Genomic DNA, 18,916 nt, shown 5'->3' on the forward strand with positions numbered 1-18,916 from the left:
GCCAGCGGTATACATTCATGCAGCCACTGTAAATTGGCTGTCTGAATGGTGCCTGGACTGCTCATCATTCTCATCAATCACATTCTGATCCACAACGTAGAATTTGTGTACACATATACCTCTCTGACACCAAAATTCGCAGGTATGTGCAGGTTTTAAACGCAGGTAAACCCCTTGAAAAAAGGTGGTTGACTCTTCTTCCATTGCCAGTAGAGGAGTTGGCCTTTTAGGTCCCCCACCCCCATGTTCATCGTCGCAAACTGCTACGGAAGCTGAGCAGCTCTGTCAGTTCGCTGCATGGCCATTGTGGCCATCTAGACTGCCAAAATAATGAAGAAGAACAAGACATGTCATGTTTCCAGCCAATAAAAACCTATGTACTGACTTTTAACTCAGGACTGAATTAATTCCCATTGCAGACAACAGCCAGATGTTAGTGGGATTCTGACCAGTGAAAAAGGGGCTATTTAGGGTACACAATTGATCTTAGATTATTGGACCCCAGTATAAATGTCCAGTAGTGTATATGTGTGTAGTTGTGATGTTAAGCCATATTAGATGGTATAAAATACTGATGCTAGAGACATATCACACCTAATGCTCTCATGCAGATATAACATGTAACTGTACATTGGGGGATTTTTCATTATGCTGTCTGCATATTTAAGAGTCTGTGAAGACCAAACCGACCGTATATTCATCATGTGCAGCTAACATGCCCTTTCCATTGACAACGTGATTTACAAATCATGTCCCAGCTCCCACCATGTTGAGCCTGCGGATGAGCCCACTCCCGCAATGTAAATTAACCAGCTGGCAGTGAGAGAGACTGGTTGTTCTTAGCTGGCCTTTAATTCCCATTTTTTATGTGAAAGTTGCCCACTGGTGCCTGGTTCTTCATTCTCTGTACATCAATGGTGGTGTCTGAGAATAAATACAATTCATATAAACTCTGCAGCCTAATTTACTCCGTCTTCACTACAGATGAACTTGAAACAAGGCGTTTTCTACCAAAACTGTGAAAAATGTGAAAAATAACACTTATAGCTCTAGCTGTAGCTGCCAATGAATTGGTAGTCTCAAAGCTGAATTAAAGAATCTTGGCTTCATTGCTAGTTAATTTCAGTAAGAAGTTAGTCCGTGCATATGCTTTTTTTCACATGGGATGTTTGTGGGGGGTTAATACTCTAACAACAAACTCTGCTCAGTACCTAATACAGCGTATTTGTTTTTAACCTCAACACTGTGTTTCCTACCAAATACTTTTTCGGAAGGCGGTTACCTTCATTTTTATCAAGCATAATCTGAGTCTAAATCTGAATATCAACCTCGGTGAATGGATAAATTGCTTAGGCAGGAAGATTCCCAAAGCATTGCCGGTGAGAAATTTCAGGTTAAAAATGGTAAAGGTGATACTCCTCTGAAAACTACCTCTGGCTGTGTTCACCTATTTCCAACTACTGCTACTAAATGAAACCCACATAACAGGTGATTTAAATCCAGGAAGTACAGTACATATGCTTCAGGAACCAGTAAAAACCCACCACAACTGTTTATCCCCCTTTTTCGTCCTTCGCCAACTTTTGCTCCATCTTTGCCTAAAGCCCTCCACCCTTCCCTTTCCCCCTCCACAGGGTATCCCTCACCTTGCCTCTCTCCGAGTCTTCCTTTCTTTTCTCCCCCCTCTTTCATTTCCACTCTCCATAGTCTCACTTTCCCTCTCTCTCTCTGACAGTGATGAATTGCCTGTTGGGTTGGGTAATCCATCTTGTCGTATCCCTCACCTGAACACACACTCTGACACCCACTCACACCCCCCCCCCCCTATTTTCCTCCCTTTACCCCCATCTATTCATTCTTCCCTCCAATGTCTTTCCATCCCAAGGTTAGTGAGGCTCACTGGGGTGAAAGGGAAGGAAAAGATCTGCCTGATGACTCCCGCTTTTACTTGTGCACACACACCAGGAAACAGGTGAGCAGTGCCTGTAGAGGAACATTACACTATGTCAAATGCACCGACACGGTTTCCTGGCTCAAAAAGAGGCAAATAAACGAGAATGTAAAGGGTGAACTACTTTGATTCCTAAAAAAAAACAAGATGCACCAAAGATGCGGTCAGGACCAAAACATCGGAGCGACTTACCATAGTCACCATCCATTAAACCATGCTTCTAGCATGACTAGAAAAAATAGGAAATTTGGTGCTATAATATGTTTTAATTCAAATAATATATAAGGTAATAAAACCAGTAAATATGGCAGAGGACCTATCACAGACCACCTCATTTGTTAAAAAGTATGCTGCTAAAATGTTCACTAAAACACAGGAGGAATGAGACCACCTGTACAATCTGCATTAATATTCATATTCCCAGACTATTCAGGTAAGAGTTTTGAAACAAAACAATAACTACACTCACAGATAAATACATAAATAAACCAAGCAATGCAGAAAACCCTATTGACCAGAACATTAAACCAATTTATCAGGTGTTTCCCTCGGGCTCATACAAAGAGGTTTTATGTGTTTTACCATAAACTTTAAACCCCTCAGGGAGTGCTTGAATCATCCTGCAAGCCTCTAAAACTAAAACACATTTTCAACAGTTCCATATCCATGAAAGCCAACTGAGCGTGCTCGCTCTTCACCAGGCTCAACATTCGCACACTAGCTCTCATTCATACATGGAAGCTCCCTAAAAAAGAACCACACTGCCTCGGCTGCTGAGCTTCTCAAAGACGACAGAGGAGGTTTCACACTCAAGAGCAGAGCTGTTATTGAAGGGGGGCAGATTCATTCCTCCAGGTTTCTTGCGGACATCAAACCTTGATTCTAACTGACAACCATCCGGCCACAAGCTTGCTTTACCAGCTACTAGACTGCTGCTGGTCCAGAGTCAGGAATCGATTGAGGTTCAGTAGGTAATCAAGCATTAGAGGGGGAGATACAGAGATACATGAAGGTTAAGATTTAAGAGGGAGTCTGCGTCTGTGTAACTCCCTCTCTGACACTGCTTGTAGCCTGTTGTATAGTCAGCAGCAGATAACAGTAAACAACAACAACCACTTTAAAACATCTAAATCGAGGCTTGCAGGCTCCATCTGCTCAAGGTAATTGGAAAGTTTAACGGCTGGAGGCTATTCTCTGTGTCTGATTGAAGCACAGGCTGGGAACAAACACCCAATTTAATTCTCTCTCTCACACGTGCGCACACACACACTATCTCCTTCCATCTATGCTTTGCTACCTTTGGGTAGCCTATATGAATTATTACCTCTGCTTTTCTCCCCTGTTTTGACTAGTTTCTCTTTCTTTCATTCCCTCTCTCTTCTATCCTCCTCCATCTTGTTGATAAGCTACCGAGAGGAATGATGTGAGGACAGAGGGGACGCTGCTGGGCTGAGGTGGATGATAAGCATCTGGATAAAGTGGATAATATTTATGTCTATTACTCAGTATGGATTGAGGGAGTGACAAACGGAAAGAAAGAACCTGGCAGAAAAATAAATAAATGAGAAAATAATCTTGATTTGTTTGCTGAGGATCACTTTACCCAGATGTTACAATATAAACTGTACAAAACATACCGCATTGAAAACCCACACAGCATGTAGTGCTTTCATCACAACCAGATGTTGCAGTGTGCACGTCGTAACCGCAACATGGATCGTCTTTACAGTCAAGGTTGTCCAAAAAGCCTCCATTAAAAACACTTGGGGAAATGATCAACAACTACTGCAGTGAAGTGAAGTCTGCCATGGAGCCTGGAAATGTCAGCCTTGTTCTTGTTTCACCTCCTGCCCTTTACAATGCTCTGAAACAATACACTCACAGTCCTTAAAATACACACACACACACACACACACACATATTATTGGCATTAGCCAGCCTCTTAACCTATATGTAGTTAGACTATAGTTAAAGTAGGAATGCACACACACATTTCACAGCCCAGCAGCGCAGTGTATTTAGAGCTGGAATGTCATAACATTACTTGTAAAACATGAGCAACGGACTGACAAAGCCCTGGCCCTGATTTTGACCCTAAAAGGTGTGTTAGCACTGAGCACTCACACACTCAACCTCACCACATCTTTACTCTCTTGTCCTTCACATCTCCCTACTCAGGTTTCCCTACACTTTATTAGGGCTATTTGCAAAAGATAGTATTGGAAATAATATACCCTCCATTGAATACAAACTTTAAACCTATTAACAATTTTTTTCAACAATCATACAATTTTGACCTCGAAACTTTTGGAATTGCCTTGAATTTCAAATGCTTTACACTGAAACATTAGACTTGTCCCTCAAATAGTTTTAATGGCACATTTTCATTTGCACATTATCATTCATAAGTATTAGAGAGTTCATACTCTGTAATTAAAGCTGCTAGTCAATGCAGACAAAGGCTGCAGGAGGCTGCGTGTGTGCGTGTGTGTCTGTTAAACTTTGGGGGAAATGTTCAGAATTATCAACGGCTTATCCAAAGCTGATTTACGATTCAATCTTTAGGATCAGGGTTGGGTTTGACAAGCAGTGGTTTGGGGTATCATTAAAGGAAGTCTCCGGAAAATGTATTTGAGTCTTAAACACTAATAAGTACTCAAAAGTGTTAAATATACAAGGTTTGAGTATGAGACAAAGAACCAAGAGGGGAACATGGTTTGATTAGTTTACTCATCACTTGACACATATATCACCGACAAACAAACACACATACGTACTTTATCTGTTACATAACCCTAAATCTGTTGACGACACTCAGCCATGTGTCCTAATATCTTAAAAGTTTTAAAATATCTATAAATGATAGATAAGCACGCAGACGCGCAGACACACACAGACACACACAGACACACCATCCCTGTCACTCACAGCCAAGTGTTTTTCCTCGCGCGAGATGCTGAAGATAGATGTGTTATATCTGACTAGGTGATAGCCTGGGATGATGCATGTGTGCGCACGAGGTGTCTTTGCGTGAGGGCATGTGCATGCTTCTGTGTGATATATCTACTTGTGACAGCAAATTGGCTAATGATAGAAGTGTGGTTAGCAGGTCTTCAAATGAACAGTTCAGCAAGCGAGAATTCCCAGTGTCGCAGGGTGCTGGAACTGGCGCCTGCTGCTGGAACACTGGGACATTTTCACTTTTCATCGTGGCTGTGGTGATGTCATCCAAAACTTTAAAAACTCTGTTAACACATTAAAGACACAATACAACTGAACAGACACAGCACACAGCAGGGATTCATAGACAAACAGACAGATGGAACAGTACAGGAGACAACTGCATAACTACTTTACAGTGCTCTCCACTTATTCTGTGATACAGAGGTGATCGCGAGAGGCAGTTGCCATGGCAGCCACGGACCGCATGGCAGCAGGTGCTTTTGCCACTTTCACCACCATCCAGTGTGTAGTTGATAATCCACATACACACAAGCCGCTGTTTCTCCATTTGTGAGTTTTTTCATATGAACCTCAGGGGGCCTTAGTGTTTCTTTGCCAGCACATTGTGTGAGTATCTGTATAATACACTATTGTGTGCTTGTGTGTGTTTGGGCGTGTTCACTCCTGCATGTGATTTGTCTGTTATTACAGTGTGTTGTTGTGTGCAGGAGAGGTGAGTATGTTTTCTTTGGTCATGGAGCCTGTGAGTTATGCAGAGGTGCTATAAATGTAAAACAGGCTTCTCTTTGTCACTGCCTTAAGTGGAATACAACAGCATTTTTCATACAAATGTGTTTTTTATTTATAATTGCCTCAATTCGACAGAACTGAGTCAGAAAGTAAGAACAGGGAAAGAGGAGGGTTATGAGACAACTTGACCACAAGGATGTTTGAACAGACGTTTGTACTTTTTATGCAACTTTTCAGGAAGTCACTAAATGGGAGACATTGTTAAAGATAACATGGAGCAAACAGATTTTGTGGCAGACAAAAAAAAATCTGCTACCTAGTTCTCTTTATCTCTTTACAAATGGTGGCTGGCTGCACTAAACGTCATAAATCCTGCCTCATCGATGTCAAAAATTGTTCTTTGATGCTAGAAATGGGGTGAATGTTTAATCAACAGCCTAGACTCTCACTTTTGATTGGTCGAAGGCGAAAATCAACAAACAGCACTGCTGCCGCTCCATCCCCAGATTACTACTGCACAGAGCCTGGCTCTAAATTGCATTGTAATACTTGTATCCAGGATGTTTATGCCAATTTTTGGTGATGGTGAGATTTGTCTTCCACCTTTTTATATAGTCTATTAAAAAAAGGCACATGTTGTAAAAAAAAAAAACACACTTTAAAACATTCAGCAAATCCAACTAGAGGATTTAATAATGTGTGTTTTTTAATTTAAAAAGTCCTCATTAATGTACAACGGCAAACTTTACATTTGTCTTCTGCTGTAATTGGGAACTGATAAAGCTTTTTGTAGCTTGTCTGGCTCTTATACACACAGACAGTGTGTGTGGACTGTAGCAGCCTAGTGGCTGGGATAGTTAGTCTAATTAAGTGTGTCCGCTCCGGGTCAGCGACTATAATGACAATGATAACATTATTAGAGAAAACAATCTACTTTTCTATCTCTCTGGTTTTCTCTCCTTCTCCGCCTCTAAATTTAACTCTTTTGTTTGGGACATTTGCCTTTTTTTTCTCAGTAGAGCTTAATTTAGCAAGGGCAAAAGAAGAGAAGAGAGAGAGAGAGAGAGAGAGAGAGAGAGAGAGAGAGAGAGAAATTACACTAGCGACAACTTCATCTACCTGGTATTTGGTGGACGCCCTCTCTATAACTGTGGATGTTCCCACAATATAGATGAATAACATGAAGTGCTGGCGAAATTCCACAGGGATCTCTGTCAATGTAAATTTGTTCGTGCAGGATGTTAAGCAGCACTTTTATGCTGCTTCCATCTCATCCCAGAGGGGATCTGCTCTGTAGACTGTGTAGATGACTGGAGTAGAGGAGAAGTCACCGTTGTGTTTATCATTAGACACAGGGTGCTTAATGGCATTCTACATTACCTCACTGACAGCCTCCATCTGAAAATGGCTGGCAATCATTTTCAAGCCTTCCAGTATTCAAATTAACACCCATTTGAGTTTAATGTCAGTGAGAAGTCACACGTTTTCAACATTAAATACAGGGCCGGTCTTTCCTACAGGCGACATAGGCGTTGCCTAGGGTGCTACTCAGAGGTTTGCCCCAAAATATTGCATTTAATTAGTTTAACAGTAATTTAAGATTATTCCTAATAATATACGTGATAGTCACGTGGGTTTATGTTTCATTGATTAGAGAGATCAGTAAATGACATCAGCAATCAGGTGGAACATTTGGCACAGGAGCAGTTGCACCCCATCCTGTCTCTTTTGGGGTAATGTCCACCCACATGCCAGATGCAGTCTGGATCATAGAGGGTCTGGATGAGGAATTGAATACTCTGTGTTTTTATTGCTGTTGCATTCATCCTGTATTCTACAGGTTAGTAGTGGGTAAGAGTGACCTACGTTGGCTCCTAAAGCTTCGCTTGATCACCACGGGTGTCATTGAGACATGTTGATGTTGTTTTGATTGTCTACTGAGACTGGTAAAAACTTAGAAACTCAGCTGGGCAGTGAGGGCAGACACTCGCGCCACTAGCTGGGAGGGGCTACCTTCGCCTGTATAGTTATTTATTTTACCTGCACGTCGTCTTGCAGGCGGGTTGCGATTGTATATTGTCTACTTTACAGTGTGTAGTTTAGCTCCGACACACACAGACTCTGTAATTAAGTCATATATTGATATTGTGCCTTATAAAAACCAGTTATAAGCTAATGTTCAATAGGTCTATATTGTAAATATTTATATTTCTTTATGAGTGATAATGTATATTAACATGTTTGAAGTAAAGAGACACCATAATAATTGAAGGTATGTTGTTTGCACTTTAAAATGCAGTTACACTCAGAGAAATGCTTGTACTTGAAATTGTGTTTAATTTGAATAAGATGCAGTCTGGATGTGGAACTGAATGCTCCTTGTCGTTATTGCGGCTGCATTCATGCTGTATTCTACAGATATACTTAGTTGCTTTGGAATTAATCTTGGGACTCGTAACATATATCTCCAACCAATAGTTTGACATTAACAAAATAAATCTAACATTAGGGTAAAATGAATCAAATATCGTTAAAACGGAAGGGGTATGAACCAGCTTGGTGTTGCCAGAACATGCTAGCACATCGAGGCTTATGGTTAGAGTGTGTGTGTCCAAGCAACTACGACAAAGAAAGAAATTATTTCATAGTAAGTTTTTGTGGAAAATTGTTTTGAAAATATATTTTTTTCTGGGGGGGGGTCGCCAGGAATGAAGCTTACCTAGAGCGCCAAATGTGCAGATTAAATATAATCATGTTACCTGAATAGACCTCCTCATTCGATGAAGTGAGCCGCCTGCTGATCTTTGTCTCTCCGAGATGTAATTCTCACACTCTGTTAACTTTTACCAGTCTCCTGACACATCTCATCCATGACGCATTTTGGCTTTATTTGGGCAATTTGGTTACATCAGAGTACTGATCAAATATATTGCATATAATGTCTAGTTTACAGAGATTCTTTGAATAGTAAAAATAATAAATGTTTAAATATAATTGTTTTAATAGAATATAGCAATTCTAATTAAGCTTTTAACATATGATATCTATGACTTTTGGATCTGTATCTTTATAACCATTAGTTTTACTTTGATTGTTGTAAAGCAGTTTACTGTATTATTGTATTGAAAAGTACTATCCAAATAGAGATACTATTATTATAGTGTTTAACTACTTTGATGTATTTAAAGAAAACCTTGGGTATTGTTTTTTTAATTGGAGTCTTTGAATATTACCAATAAAGTTATCGCATTGAAAAAGGCAGGGTACAGTAATCAATATCAGATATGGAGATGGTGTGTGTGTGTGTGTGTGTGTGTGTGTGTGTGTGTGTGTGAGTGTGTGTGTGTGTGTGTGCATTTAGGGTGGGTCAAACTGACATAAACCCAGTGCGACTTTCTTCATTTCAACCTGCATCAGCATCCCTCCACCCCACACACTCATTCATCCATCCACACCATCTTGCTGTTATTGATGAAGCCACCTCTTTATATGGTAATGTCTTTCACACCTCAAAGGCATCAAGAGGGTATGATCACGCTCGCTTTCTCACAAACACACACGCGCAATACGTGCACGCACTCCCACATTATAACTGCAGTATTTAATTTTTTCTTATCCCTTGCCAAAAACACACACACGCACGGTAACATGCGCCATTATTCACGTGAACATCATATATTTTCACCCTCTCTTCCTCTCACCAGCGCATACGCAGCTATGAGGAGCCCATTAACGTTGATGGAGATATGTATGCGGCTCACATCTGTCACATGTCACTGCCGCGGCAACACCAGCTGCCGTGGTTACCGGGGGCCTGCTTCTGTAGTGTTATGGGATTTGGTTATTACAGGATGACTCTGGCTACCTGTGTGCACAAATACAACCCTTTGAGCACAGATTGCAAAGAAATAACAGTCCACCATTTGCTCTGATAATTGGACCAATTACAGACAAACTAGTGGTTTTGATGATTAGTTAAATTGATTATATCCACAAGCATGTTAACTTCACTCTTTGCTCACTGGTTGCGAAGTCATTTGAAACAGTGGATGGATCAATAAGCTCTTAAGCTAAACTGATTGTCAGATGAACTCACCATCTTCTGATGTGGAGCTTTTTTATTATGTTGGGTATTAAAAGCATCTGACAGGCATCAGGGTTAATACCATCAGAGGTTATTTTGCATCTAATTGAAAGGATGTGGCCATTTTTTACACTCAGAATAACAATGTTGTGCCATATATGTAGATTATGGTCATATATCAAGTGCTGTACATTACCATCCACCAATGGAATATTACAATGAGACTAGTAGGTATTTATGTATGCAGCTCATGATTGTTTCCATTACTTATTAATGTGTCAGTTATTTTTAATGATCAATTAATTATTTAGTCTTAAATTAATAAAAATGTGCTCATAAAATTCCTGTAGACATATCGTCAAATAACTGGTTTGTCTGCACTAAAGAAAAAAAACATGAAGGTTTATAATTTAAATCATGTTAACAATAAAAAGCAGCAAATTCTCAGATTTCAGATGCTGAAATCAGAAAATGTTATGTTTGACTATGATGATGCAGATTGATAAACGACCTGAATAATTGATCAATTATCAAAATTGCTATAGATTAAATTACGAATACTGCTCATGTACTTAATGGAGGCGATACAGACAATCATTTCCAGTTCTAACAGCTGCTAAGCTTGCATGGCAACAACTCCATCTCCATGACAACTGAGCAAACTGAGCCAACTCCAATCACAGGATATGGTTGATGTGGCCTCTTGAAGCAGGTGATGACTCGACCCGGAGATTACATTTTTTTTAGTCCACTTATTATTTCAGAACTAGAAAAACTATTTACAAAAACCCCTGAAAATGTTTTTGATAGTTTGTGTTGTGACCGGTCAGATTTTAATCATTCCAATTGTATGTATAAAGCCCATATAAAAAAATCACAATTTGTCTCATAGGACTTCAGAGGGTGCAACATCCTTTGCCCTTTACCTTCAACAGAGGAGACAAAAAACAAACTCTTAGCAGCTCAAAGAGAGAGGCACATGTGAGGGATCCCTGCAGGACGGACAGAAGTGCAATGGATGCTGGGAGTAGAACAGTCATGATGTCTAACACGAATGCAGAGGTGTATCAATATCTGTGCAATCTAGTTGTAAATATAATTCACAATCAGTTGTCGCCAAGATCATGACCCATAGTCAAGGATCCATGTGTGTCCAGGTCTGTTAGAGTGTTATTATTGCCATATGGCTATGGCTGTGTTAAAGTTATGATCACCCTGTTATTTGTTTATGCTAATGATAGCTAACCTTTTATTTTAAATAAAATGAGTCAGACAACAAAGCTGGTTAAAGTAAGGGTGAGCAGACAGAGAGAGAGAGAGAGAGCTATTTCTGTGTTCTAACCTTTGGCTGCAATGTCCAAAAGACTGATTGTGTTTATGGTATCATGCAGAAATAAATGACCCCTGAATGTTAGGACCACAGAAAGCTTTACTCCTCTAATGTCACTACACTGTATCTATAAATGGTCCCCGCCTCTGTATTTAAGTTCAAAATCCTTTTACTGTAGAAGCTGCTGACAGTTGTTAAATTTACAGCCATCTCAATGCTGCTACTATAAACATTTAAAGTGCAGTGAGCGGTCTACAATTGATATCACATGTTAAAATAATAAGTGCAAATGGAAGTAATCTCAATAAATCTCAAGTTGCCAGTAAAAAGTCCTCAGGAATTAATATATTATTATGTCCTTTTTGGGCATTATTTCCATGTCTGATGTGGAACTGTATATGTTTCACGTTATAAACACGGATGGTTTTGACTTTCAGCTGATCTGAAACAGACATTATTCTGGTGATTTAAACACACACACACACACACACACACACACACATACACACACACGCATACACAGACACAGACACACACACATACACACACACACACTGACCCACTTTCCTGAGCTGAACTGGACCAACCAAAAACAGTTCACCCTTCATCCATTTAGGATCTGGGTATGGGTGTGGATGCATGAACATACACAGACAGACACACAGAAATACACACACACAGGCAGAGTGGGGACAGAGACCTTAACTGAGTGCAGCTGTGGAGCCAGATGTGCGTTTGAGTCCTGTGGTTACAAGTGTGCATGCATTTGTGTGCATGTGTGCATCTAAATCTGAAAAGCTATTCTGTTCATTCTAATGCCTCAACAGAGCACTCTTAAGTAACATCAGAAAAGAACACGATATACTGTTATATAAAGGACCTGTTTTGTACTATATGCCACAAAACCAGAACAGGTCTATCTATCTTCTCTCTTTAGTCTCTTCATCTGTAAAGTGCCATATCTCCTAACAGCCACTGGGATGCAGCCTACTCATGGCTGACTAATTGATGTATTTTCTCTACGACAAACAGGTAAAAAAAACACTGCATGAACAAAATGCTTTGTTTGCTCCAACTAATAAACAGTTACAAGTGAATGAGTTCAACAAACAGTGGTTTATTTGCTGCAATGTAACTTGACATTCAAGCATAATGATGTGTGTGTGTGTGTGTGTGTGTGTGTGTGTGTGTGTGTGTGTGTTTGTGTGTGTGTTTATGTGTGTGTGTTTGTGTGTGTTTGTGTGTGTGTGTGCGTGTGTGTACATACACACACGCGCAGTGAACTACAGACATCCAAATAGCAAAACACTCAATGATAAGACTGGTGAAGGTCATCATTAGCATATATTAAAGGCCCTGCTTGTGTGTTTGTGTGTGTGTCTGCTAGCCCAAGTAAACATGAACTGTCATATATTCATATCCACATACAATGACAGGTCTACACAGTTCAGGAGTGTGTGCGTTTGTGTGCGTGGTTCTTTTTGTTGGAGGGGGGTTTGTATTGTTGGTGTGCGTTTTTATACTGGCTGTGAGGGTCACGTATGTCCCAGTGTCCGGTGGGAATAACATGGGATCTCATGCTGGCAGCACAACAGGAAGGGACACCAGCCCACACACACACACACATACACACACTCTGCAGAACTGCTGCTCTGGCACATTTGGTAAAGGATTATAAGGTCACATTGCTTCACCAAGGACATGAGTTCAGCTTTTCCCAGACACAAAACACCTGTGTGGGTCATTGCACTCTTGTGAGAAGAGTCTGGGGGAAAAGTCACAATGTAAAAAGGGAAACTGGCCAAGAAATCCTGACCAGCTAAATGACACTGTCTCATTTATCAGTGAAGACCACAGAGGTGCTTTAAAGCAAAGAAACCAACCACTACTGATGCACAGGAGCTGCTCAGTGACCAACAGCAGAAAATAAGGGCAACACATCCAGTGCATCTCAATTTGTGGTTCAATCTTTTCATTTTTTCCATTAGAGCCCCTCATGCAATTACACAATGAGTTATTCTATTTGTAAGGTGCAGTGAAAGAGCTAATTTAAATGGTTTCAATTTAACTCATTCATGCAAGAATTCCCAAGCTGATCCTGAGTGAGTCAATTCACTGGACTGACCATCAAGAGCTGAGGTTTAAAAATTACACATTTTTAGAGAACATATCAGCGAAACATATCTACTCCACCGACTGTGACACCACAATGTGAATATCCAGTGTCAGTCTCCATTGTCACTGGTTATTTATTTTGAGTATGAAACAGTCGGCACTAGTTAATAGAATCTCTGTTTTTCATTGACAAAATCCACGAGCCGAAGGGAGATATTTTAGTTTGTGAAGGCCCAAAACGTGTTATTAGCCTGACCAGCACATGGTTTTGTGTACTATATCCATCCATCCAAACATCCAACCATCTATCATCTATCCTAGGGTCACAGGGAGGACTGGAGCCAATCCCAGCAGACATTGGGCGAGAGGCAAGCCACACCCTGGACAGATCGCAGGGCTGACATGTAGAGAGTGAGACAAATCTTCATTCCCACTCCAGTTACACCTGCAATCAATTTAGTCCCCAATGAACCTCACCCCAGTCTGCATGTGTTTGGACTGGGGGAGTAGGAACCTACAACACCCAGAGAAAACCAACACAGACACGAAGAGATAGAGCGAACTGTACAGAGAAAGGACAATGTCAGACCAGGATCAAATCAAGCTCTACTAAATTTATATATTTTACACAGATATATTTTCCACAGAGACATATGCTACCTACTCCAATTACAACACTGTAAATAACATGTCTGTGCTTATTCTACAAAGCAATTAAATTAAGTTAACTACAATGGGGACTGTTTTAATCAGACTGGACTCAACCCAACCTCACAGTAACGTTTTAATTAGAGGCCTGCTCACCGACGGAGCCCATTAACGCCCACAGCTCCTAACAATATTCAACTGTCATGTTCTTGTGTTAATAAAAAACCACCTTCTCCACATCTGCCTCACTACAGCAAGTCTCTCTGTCCCACTGTACTCCAAGCTCTCTCTCTCTCTCTCTGTCTCTGTCTCTCTCTCTCTCTCTCTTTCTCTCTCTCTCTCTCTCTCTCTCTCTCTCTCTCTCTCTCTCTTTCTCTCTCTCTCTCCCTCCCACCCTCCCTCTCTCTCTGGCTGCACCTTATTAACCCCATGGAGAATAATAACTGCTTATTTGTTATCAATTAACTCAAAGCCTTATGTGTGACCCCATTGTACTCGTAACTAAAATCCAGTCAACTGCATCAGAAGAACACTACACCCACGGGCAACGTCTTAAAAAGATTATGCAGAGTCACAAATCCTGTTTTCAATATGAAACACTGTTTCAGTATGAAACAAAAAGGAAAATTACATACATAAATGGTAAACCTCTGCAGCACATGGGTTGATCCTCTGTGGATAATCACTAAAAAATGATTACATGGACTCCACACAGAAAAAAAGAAATGGCCTGTCAAAGAAAATTAGAAACGGCAGAAATCCATATAAATGAATATCTGCTCTAAATGGTCAGTGTCTTTCACTAATCCATCATGTTAATTCTCTCACAAAAGCAATAAAGGACAAAGTGCAGCTATCGATTCTGGTGATATGATCTATCAGGTAAAAGGAGCAACTCTATGCCAAAGAGTCTTGTCTGTGTTTATCATTCTGTTCTTTTCAGTAATTGATAAACATCTTCAGATACAATAATTCCCCATTCCCCAAAGGCTATTGGGTTTCTCTTCATTTCAACAGCTGGTCACATGATGGTTGGACAAACTACAGCATCCTTATGATTTATGAGAAGAATAAATTCTGACAACACAGCGTCAGAGTAAGCAAGGGAACGATTAGAGGCCCAGCCTTTCATCAGAGACCATGTTCTTAAGTGTTACCGTCTGAATGCCACAGCTAGATGGAGCAGGTTATTTTTGGAAGCCGTGCTATACTGAACCAGTCCCCACTGGGTTACAGAACAGGTAAAACACATACATGATTATTCACACGCACACACACGCACACACACACATGAACACACACACACACACGCACACACACAAACACACACACAAACACACACACACACACACACACACACACACACACACACACACACACACGCACATGCACATGCACACACATCATTAAGAAAGAAAGACAAGCAGAACAGTTTTGTACCTTGCTGGAGTAAGGTCCTGGGATGAGCAGTTTCAGCGCTTGTCTCTTCAGCTCTGTCAGCCTTGCATTACAGTTCTCACACCATATCCCTCTTTCACTGCCAGGGGAACTTCCGCTGCCTGAGGCCGGCGAGCCGGTGCCAAAACCCGGGGAGCCACCCAGAGAACCTGGTGATCCTGTCCCAATCCCTGGAGAGATGGTCCCAGGTGATCCAGAGAAAGACCCCGGGGAGGAGATTCCTGAGCCTGGGGACGGGGTGCCTGTGGAGCTCGGCATGGAGCCGGCACCCTCCGGAGTGGGGCGTGTGCCGGATCTGCTGGTCTCCTCATAGGCCTTTCGGTACCATGTGTCGGGGGAAAAGGTCGCCGATTTGGTCGGTGAAGTGTCCGGCATCTGTGAATTTTTTTAAATAAGAGGTAATTATTTATAATGGCTACATTTCCCAGAAGGACTGCATTTCCTGTGTTCTTCTATATTGTGCATACTGAATCTCTGGTGTGGGAAAAATACAGGGAACCAACAGTATCCTTTTTTCCTGCTAATGTTTGCCATGAAAAAAGTCTGTTTGAGAATGTCCACACAACAAGTTGCACTGGGACATTTCGCTTGCAAAGCAAAATAAAGATGAGTACATTATATCCAACACATTAAATCTAGATTGAGTAAGCTACCCTACCTTGTTTTCATTTTCAATCATCTATCATCATATATCTGAAGATCATGAGATATCATCAAAAAACAAGTCATCCTGGTTAAATGGACTCAGTGTTCATGTTAACATGCCACCAACTTGTAGACTAGATCTCCATGAAACAGTCGTCTTGTGGCAGTAACACAAAGGCAATGTGCAGCCAATGTGTAGACGAGGAGTCTCAACTACCATTTAATCGAAGGGCCCTCCAGTTTAAAACGACCAAGGGAAGATCAAGTCAACATACTGGATGCGTCTTTTAACTGAACAGCATGGAGTCAGATTCCGTGCCTGTCTGTACGCCGGTGTTGTTTCCCCCTGCTAAGTCAGACAGCCACATGAGAGCATCAAATGAGCCACAAAGAGTTGAAAATTAGAGCTCTTTTGCTGCTGGGTATAAATCCAGTCAGAGAGAAGAGACCCATTGATGTGGTGGTGGCTGGAGACGATGGGTACTATAGCTACTGGGATCCCTCAACACTGCATATAATGAGGCAGAAATGGGTTTATAGGTGCAATGCTCAAACATCTCCAAGTCAACTCCTGTGTTATAAATGAACTCTAATAAGGCTGCAGGCATGGAAGCAGTGACACCAGTGTTAAGTGTGATCCTCAGTTTGTGGTAACTAAGAGCTCTATCAGTGAATGGGAAAATTAAGCAACAGCACTGTTATGACAACATTGTGATCTTCACAAAGCAATCAATCAACAGCATGAACACTGCACATCTAATGAGAGGTGTCAGCCTCATATGCGCGTCAGCCTGAGGAGGGAGGAAGAAGCTACAGCTTCCAGAGGGTGGTGTGAGGATGGAGTGCATGCAGCACTGAATGGGTGATAAGTTTTTACGTCTGCAGGGATTATAGGTAACAGAGGAGAGTCCAGAGGCGTGGAATGAATAACCTACCCCATATTTTCTGCTCCGGCTGCTCACAGACCTCTCCTTGGTCCCAGACAGTGAAGTCATGTTGGAGGTGAGAGATACAGGAGGAGAAGGTGAGGAGGAAGAGAAGGAGGAGGAGAGGAGGAGAAAGAACCTCTGCTGCTGCGTCACATTCAAAAGAAGAAAAGAGAGAGAGAGAGAGAGAGAGAGACCACCGGATCGATTTCAATTAACCACACGCCCCTGCAGTTTGCGTCTTCTCAATCTGGAAACTGCCTCACGCCACTTCCCCGCGCATGTGGAAACCAGCTACATCCCCCATTCCGTCGCCAAAATAAAATAAAAAATAAAAATCCTTAATGGGTTCTTCTTCTGTCTGTTGCCTATGTAGAGAGCCCCTGGTTCACCTGTAAAACGCGGGACGCAGATGCACGCAGGTTGTGCGTAAAAGCAGACCGCTCCCTGTCAGCGGAGTGAGCTCTGCGCTGGATGGATGAGGCTCAACTGCGCTCCGGACTAGGCACCGCACTCAGCCCTGCCTCCCTCCATCAGCGCTGCGTCTCAGACTGCCCAGGTACAACACAACAAAACAAGAACACCACGAGAAGAATCCCGACGCACGGCTCATTAGACCCATTAGATGGTGTGTGGTCTATGCGTGGCGCAGCTGAAAGTCAGCGCCTGCTTCTGGCTGAGTGCGGTTGAAATGTGTCTGTCCCTCCTGTTGACTTCCCGCGGCTCCGCACTCCGCTGAAGCGAACTGTGGACTGAGTGCGCAGAGGGGCGCACATCTGGATGAGGGCGGGGCCACCCTGCCCCTCATCCGCCACAGGCCAATACGCATCCAGAGGTTCCAGCTGAGTGGCAGGTGGCCCGCTGCCTCTTCCAAATGACAGAACTAGACCTCTTCTGTGGAGACTTGGTAAATTACCAAAGGATGTCATCATTAGGATGATATGTTAAACTCAGACAGAGTCTGATAAGCCTGTACTGTAGGGGGACTCCATGGGTGTAGCATTGCTGTCAGTGAGGTTTTGCCCCACACAGTTAAATGTATCATTTTGAGACTGACCCACTATTTCAACATGGAGGAAAATCAGAAATTTCCCTGCTGTCATTCCACCTGTATGTGGAAACATGATCACATCTGCATGAATATAAGATATAGGTCTGATTAACAGTCAACTGAATGAATGAAATGAGGAAAAATCCTAAACGATTTAAGCATTCTCACAGGAGAAATCTCTGGTCCTGTGCAATAGCCGTTCATTTTTCCATGTTGACTTTTAAACTGTTTTTGGAATGCAGGAGACCGCCCTGCTTTCCGTTGACTCATTTCAGTGTTTTCATGCAGGAGGCTTTTGAAGTACTGAAAGGAACAGTGTGAGAGTGGTAACACTGCGCCCTCTGCTGGTTGCTGCTTTGAATCTAAGCCCCTGTAAATGCAAGAACTATAGTGTGAAAAATCAGCTTATAATAAAAAAATTAAATTAATCCTGCGCAGTCTACTTCTGCGCAGTAGTTGCGGATTAATTTTATTTTGTTTTATTTATTTATTTAATATTTTTGTATTTATTTATTTATGTGGTTCAGTATCTTGCCAAGGACACTTCGGCATGCAGAGGTGGAAGAGTGAGGATTGAACCCGCAACCTTCTTGTTGGAGAACGACCACTCTACCCCCTACGCCTCAAGCCGATTGTTGGAGGCTAGATTGTGATCATGGAGGTTGTGGGTCAGTGTAATAAATATTGTCTTTGAATGTTGAAATTTATTGAAGTGTGTTTTAAAAAGGCACTGATGATAATCATTATAAAACCTCTTCTCAGTTAAATCATATGCTGATAATACTTGAGCCTTGAGCCTGAGAGGGAAATGCTCCTTCCTAATACCCACATGGAAGTGAGATTCAGAGCTGGTTATTACTATTATTATCGTTGTTGTTGTTGTTGTTGTTGTTGTTATAAACTCAACAATCAGTCTCCACATAGAGCTGTCAGCTGCCTCCTCCTCAATGATGAAGTGGTTGGTGAGCATGCCAGCATGAAGCAGGTGGTTATCAGGCTGGGCCAGGACTCAGGT

General features: G+C 41.7%; 1 protein-coding gene across 1 annotated transcript in view; it reads right to left on the bottom strand.

The window, feature by feature from the left end:
• Positions 1-17,564, bottom strand: part of kif26ba (kinesin family member 26Ba) — a 78,210-nt gene extending 60,646 nt beyond the window's left edge. The window contains exons 1-2 of the mRNA XM_062387391.1: positions 16,860-17,564; positions 15,262-15,654 (exon numbers count right to left, since the gene is read on the bottom strand). Of these exons, the coding sequence (XP_062243375.1) occupies positions 15,262-15,654; positions 16,860-16,919 (453 nt within the window). The 5' untranslated portion in view covers positions 16,920-17,564. The remainder of the gene's footprint in view (positions 1-15,261; positions 15,655-16,859) is intronic.
• Between the last annotated feature and the right edge of the window lie 1,352 nt (positions 17,565-18,916).

Source organism: Platichthys flesus, chromosome 1, assembly GCF_949316205.1.
Source record: "Platichthys flesus chromosome 1, fPlaFle2.1, whole genome shotgun sequence".
Classification (NCBI taxonomy): domain Eukaryota; kingdom Metazoa; phylum Chordata; class Actinopteri; order Pleuronectiformes; family Pleuronectidae; genus Platichthys; species Platichthys flesus.